The sequence below is a fragment of the Cebus imitator genome, unplaced genomic scaffold (genome assembly GCF_001604975.1).
Source record: "Cebus imitator isolate Cc_AM_T3 unplaced genomic scaffold, Cebus_imitator-1.0 Scaffold128, whole genome shotgun sequence".
NCBI lineage: Eukaryota > Metazoa > Chordata > Mammalia > Primates > Cebidae > Cebus > Cebus imitator.
This window is the reverse complement of record NW_016107443.1, coordinates 1,645,986-1,651,985: the sequence shown is the minus strand read 5'-3', so window position 1 is coordinate 1,651,985 and position 6,000 is coordinate 1,645,986. Positions and strand designations below refer to the sequence as shown.

Below are 6,000 nucleotides of genomic sequence, written 5' to 3'. Positions count from 1 at the left end.
ACGGTTCACTGCAGCCTCGACCTCCCAGGCTCAAGTGATCCTCCAACCTCAGCCACCCAAGTAGCTGGGACTATGGGAGCATGCCACCATGCCTGGCTAATTTTTTTTTAAGATGTGGTCTTGCTGTGTTGTTCAGGTTGGTCTCAAACTCCTGGGCTCAAGCAATCCTCTCGCCTCAGCCTCCCAAAGTGCTGGGATTACAGGGGTGAGCCAATGCACCCAGCCTGTCCAGGCTTTTAAAATACCATAGCATGCCTCAAAATCAAGGTTTCTCAACTTCAAGCACAACTGACATTTTGGGCTGGATAATTCTTTTTTGTGGAATTGCAGGACATTTAGCAGGATTCCTAGATTCTATCAACTAGAGCCAGTAGCACCCTGCCCCCAGTTATGACAACCCAAAATGTCCCCAGATACTGCCAACTGTCCCGGGGGGTAGGGGCAAGAAGGGGGTAAGATTGCCCCCAGTTGAGAATCACTGCTGTAAAAGATGAGAAGTACCTGCTGTATATAGCCTTAGCTCTTTACTGTCAATAAGAGAAAAAAAGCTCTGGGCTCTACACCAAATAGCTCTATCAGGAATGATTCAATGGAGGTAAACAGAGGGGAGGTGGTGACGATCACAGCAGGTTAGTAAGTTAGAGTGAGAAAGCAAATTGAAAGGAGAGAAATCAAAGGCACTAGCTGGGCGTGTTTGGGGCTCTAAATCCATAAACCAGATTTTTCCATAGTCTCCAAAGAGTTCAGAGATGAAGCCTCACCTGCTTAGCTCTATCAATGTTGTCATCCTTTGGGAAATCAGATGTGACAGAAACAGCACATTTTAACATGGTTGTTTAATACAGCCGATTTGACACAGCTACTTTTGATGCTTGACAGTGAGGGTGGGGGTACATTTTAAGGCTGCCAAAATGGCTCAGTGTTTAATATTACATAATATGCATGTCAGATAAACATCCCTAACTCCTCAGTCCTCACTCCAGCATCTGGGATAGATGAGGAATGGAATTGGCAGTTTCAAAAAAGAAAGCTAGGGCTGCGTGCGGTGGCTTACACCTCTTACCCTAGCACTTTGGGAGGCCAAGGCAGGCAGATCTCCTGAGGTCAGGAGTTTGAGACCAGCCTGGCCAACATGGCAAAACTCCATCTCTAATAAAAAAATATAAAAATCAACAGGACGTGGTGGCACACACCTGTAGTCCCAGCTACTCAGGAGGCTGAGGCAGGAGAATCACTTGAACACAGGAGGCAGAGGTTGCAGTGAGCCGAGATCACACCACTGCACTACAGCCTGGGTGACAGAGTGAGACTCTGTCTCAAACAAAAAAAAAGAAAGAAAGCTAGAAGTTTATTGATTTGTTTATTATGCCAGGCCAAATTGTTCTTGTGCCAAAATGTCCTCAAGCCAAAATGCCTAAATTCAAACAGCCGCCTATTTGATCTGTGTCACAGAGCTGCCTTAACCATATTCATTGCCTAGTTTGCATGAATATTACACAGCTCAGTCTGAGCTGCCTTAGAGGGTGGGGTACCAGCAGCCATCTCGTTTGGTACCCAGGACCACAAGCTCATAGTTTGGAAGCAACATCACATGCCAACTCCATCACTTCTGAGCCGTGTAACCTTGGGCAGAGCACTTAATTTCTGAAACCTTCGTTTCCTCATCTGTGAAATGGGGATAATAGTAGTACCCACCCTGCAGGGCTCTAAATGAGATAATAAAGTATCCCAGTACGGTTATGATCATTGTTATCATCATTATGTCATGAACTAACAAACAAATGGGCTTATTATTCAGCTTTCTATATAGTCTCCCAATAATCTAATGGTCAGAAGGATGGTGCCAAGTAGCTAGAGGATGCCAGCACCTGCGCTTCCCTACAACTCAGATCCTGCTTGGGGTAGGGAAGGCCCACGTCCAAACCAACAGTTACCCTTGAGTGCCCAGCTGCTCCCTGGGCTGGACTCTGAAGTTGGAATTGGTAGTTTCCTCTTGAGAATTGGTCCTGTCCTGATTTAGTCAGAGGGGCTGGTTTAGTCTACAAGAGAGATGATTTGTTCTTGTCCTGACTGTTGTGGCTGGTTGCTCTGGTTTCTCTGGTACAAAGTTTCATTTTGTAGGAACCTAGAGAACCCAGAACTTCCTAAGGGTACATATGGGGGTCTCTGTTAACATTATTAACCTTTTGGGAGACCAAAGTATTACCTTAGCTTATATTATACATATGCTACTACTTGAAGTCAAAATATATCCAACCAGAGTTTGGAAGTGGGCCTTTTATTAATATATTATTTTGCTTCAGATTTTGACCATTTCATTAAAAACAAAGCAAAACAAAAAACTGCCAAAGAGAACTGGTTTCTGAAGCAATTTCCAATTTGGTAGGCTTACTTTGAGTGGCCTTAGGGAAGGAACGAAAAATAAACATATATGAACATATATATCATAAATGAACATATATTATAAATGTTTTTAAAAACATATTTTACAAATATATGTTTTGTTTCCTATGATCCATGTTAGAGAAAGTAAAAAAAAAAGAAAAAACAAATATATCTTTAAGAATAAAGCAATGTCTAAGTGTGTTCGCTTTTTAATGCTTTCTGTGGATACTTCATGCGCCCTGCTTTCTGTTTCCTTACACAGGAAATGCTTCTACAGAGAGGAATGGGGTTTCTTTTAGTGTTCAGAATGGAGATGTGTGCCTTCATGATTTCACTGGAAAACAGCACATGTTTAATGAGAAGGAAGATTCCTGCAATGGGAAAGGCCGTATGGCTCTCAGAAGGACTTCAAAGCGGGGAAGCTTACACTTTATTGAGCAAATGTGATTCCTTTCTTCTAAAATCAAAGCATGATGCTTGACAGTGTGAAATGTCTAATTTTACCTTTTACACAATGTGAGATGTATGAAAATCAACTCATTTTATTCTCAGCAACATATGGAGACGCATAAGCTAATTAAGGGCAATGATTACTATTACAAGAGAAAACCAAGGCATTACACCATGATTTTTAGACATTTGTGATTTGGTTTCTTATCTTTCATTTTATAAGAAGGTTGGTTTTAAACAATACATTAAGAATAAAACTCCTGTAAAGGAAACAGAAAAAGGTAGTGAACTTTCAGCCACCTTTTAAAGAGGCTAGGCTCTCTTTGATAACATCATATAAAGCAACAGTTGATTCAGCCTGTTGGTGAGTTTAGCTTTGCATGCCTTTGTTGTATATAAGCTAAATTCTAGTGACTCATGTGTCAAAAATCTTACTTCTACATTTTTTTGTATTTATTTTCTACTGGGTAAATGTATTCCTTTGTAGAATCGTGGTTGTCTCTTGTGATAATTCAGAAAATCCTTGCTATTTCTGCGAATTCTAAAGCTCCTTTTGGAGATGATATAGGATGTGAAATACAGAAGCCTCAGTGAAATCAAGAAATAATGATGCCAGCCAGACTGGGAAAATGTAAGCAGACGGTGCCACAGCTCATACAGTGCCTTTGAGCAAGTTAGAAAAGGGTGTCCTGTGTCCCCACTGGGCAGACACAACCCTAGGGGCTCACGGTTTAGCAAACGGAGTGGAGACCATATTTTAGTCCCACTCACCCTCGGGTGCACGACCTGTACAGCCATACACAGCATCCGGTATGAATACTCACCTCCTGACCTCATCCCCAGTGGTCAGATTATAGAATCTGCGCCAAGATGTTTAATTTTATACCTTGGCCACAGAGAGGGATGGAACTGTCATCCAGACCATGTATCAGGAAAATTGTGAACATAGATGAAATACATACACTGCCGCTTCTCAAATCCCCCAGAGCCTTTCAGAACAGGAGAGTAGACTAGGATTCGTTTTCTTAAAAAGATATATATATATATATATATATATATATATATATATATGGAAAATACCATATTGCTGTTCTTTAAAAGGCAACTGCATGGTACATACATGGCTGATTGTTATAACTGGTACACTCTGGCCCAGCCAGAGCTATCATTATTTTTTAAATGTGTCTTGAAGAATGCATAGTGACAAGGGGAGCAGCTATTGGGAACAGGGGACTGTCCTGCACTGCTATTGTTGTTACATGTATCGAGCCTTGATTGCTCCTAGTTATATACGGGGTCTGTCTTGCTTCCCACCTACATCTGCTTGAGCAATGCCTCAAGTACATGCTTATTAGGAACATTTCAAAACCCTTTCACTTAAATCTTTTACTAATGTTCCCTTGCATATATTTCAAGTGAATGTTGTTATATCTCAGACTAACCATAGTAATAATACATAGTTCTGTGAGTGCTAACTTGTCTTTGCAATATTTCTTCTCTGATTTATTTAATTGTCTTCTATTTATATGTTAAAATCAAAAATGTTAAAATCAATGAAATAAATTTGCAGTTAAGATATTTAAGTTTGGTAATTTTCACAAAGAGAAAACATCTGCAGTCTCTTTCCCTGGTGGCCTGGCATGGAAGCAGTAGGATGTGCTGATTAAGACAAACACAGTTGGCCGGGCATGGTGGCTCACGTCTGTAATCCCAGCACTTTGGGAAGCTGAGGTGGGCAGACTGCTTGAGCACAGAAGTTCGAGACCAGCCTGGGAACCACAGGGAAACTCCTGTCTCTACAAAAAATTAAAAATTAGGTATAGTATTGTGTGCCTATAGTCCTAGCTTCTCAGGAGGCTGAGGATGGAGGATTGCTTGAGCCTGAAAGTTTGAGGCTGCAATGAGCCATGATTGTGCCACTGCACTCCACATTAGGCGACAGAGTGAGACACCATCTCTTAAAAAGACAAACATAAGACTATACTTTCAGAGATCATTTCTATAGTATGTTACTAGAGAAGTTTCTCTGAATGTGTAGAGCACCGAAACAAGCAATGGGGAAAGGATTCCCTGTTTAATAAACAGTGTTGGGAAAACTGGCTAGCCATGTGCAGAAAGCAGAAACTGGACCCCTTCCTGACACTTTACACTAAAATTAACTCTTAAACATAAGACCTGACACCATAAAAACCCTAGAAGAAAATCTATGCAAAACCATTCAGGACATAGGCATAGGAAAGGACTTCATGACCAAAGCACCAAAAGCATTGGCAACAAAAGCCAAAATAGACAAATGGGACCTAATCAAACTCCACAGCTTCTGCACGGCAAAAGAAACAGTTGGCAACCAACAGAATGGGAAAAAAATTTTTGCAGTCTACCCATCTGACAAAGGGCTGATATCCAGAATTTATAAAGAGCTAAAACAGATTTACAAGAAAAAAACAAGCCCATTCAAAAGTGGGCAAAGGATATGAACAGATACTTTACAAAAGAAGACATACATGAGGCCAACAAGCCTATGAAAAAATGCTCATCATCACTGGTCATCAGAGAAATGCAAATCAAAACAACATTGAGATACCATCTCACGCCAGTTAGAATGGCGATCATTAAAAAATCTAGAGACAACATGCTGGAGAGGATGTGGAGAAATAGGAACACTTTTACACTGTTGGTGGGAGTAATTAGTTCATCCATTGTGGAAGACAGTGTGGCGATTCCTCAAGGACTTAGAAATAGAAATTCCATTTGACCCAGCAATCCCATTACTGGGTATATATCCAAAGGATTATAAGTTGTTCTACTGTAAGGACACATGCACACGAATGTTCATTGCAGCACAGTTTACAATAGCAAAGACCTGGAAGCAACCCAAATGCCCATCGATGATAGACTGGACAGGGAAAATGTGGCACATATACACCATGGAATATTATGCAGCCATCAAAAATGAGTTCGTGTCCTTTGTAGGGACATGGATGAACCTGGAAACCATCATTCTCAGCAAACTGACACAAGAGCAGAAAATCAAACACCGCATGTTCTCACTCATAGGCAGGTGTTGAACAATGAGAACACATGGACACAGGGAGGGGAGCACTACACACTGGGGTCTGTTGGAGGGGAAGGGGGGAGGGAGGCGGGGGGGGGGGAGTTGGGGAG

The 6,000-nt window shown here is 41.4% G+C and overlaps 1 protein-coding gene and 1 pseudogene across 6 annotated transcripts in view; both read left to right on the top strand.

Annotated features, from left to right (window-relative positions):
* The window catches only part of ADGRG2 (adhesion G protein-coupled receptor G2), a 98,477-nt gene extending 94,059 nt beyond the window's left edge, over nt 1-4,418 (top strand). For all 6 annotated transcript variants that reach the window (XM_017540634.1, XM_017540635.1, XM_037742801.1 and 3 more), the window contains one exon: nt 2,648-4,418. In XM_017540634.1, the coding sequence (XP_017396123.1) occupies nt 2,648-2,832 (185 nt within the window). In that variant the 3' untranslated portion in view covers nt 2,833-4,418. The remainder of the gene's footprint in view (nt 1-2,647) is intronic.
* Nucleotides 4,419-4,809: 391 nt separating this feature from the next.
* On the top strand, nt 4,810-4,926 carry LOC119473015 (annotated as a pseudogene).
* Nucleotides 4,927-6,000: the final 1,074 nt, after the last annotated feature.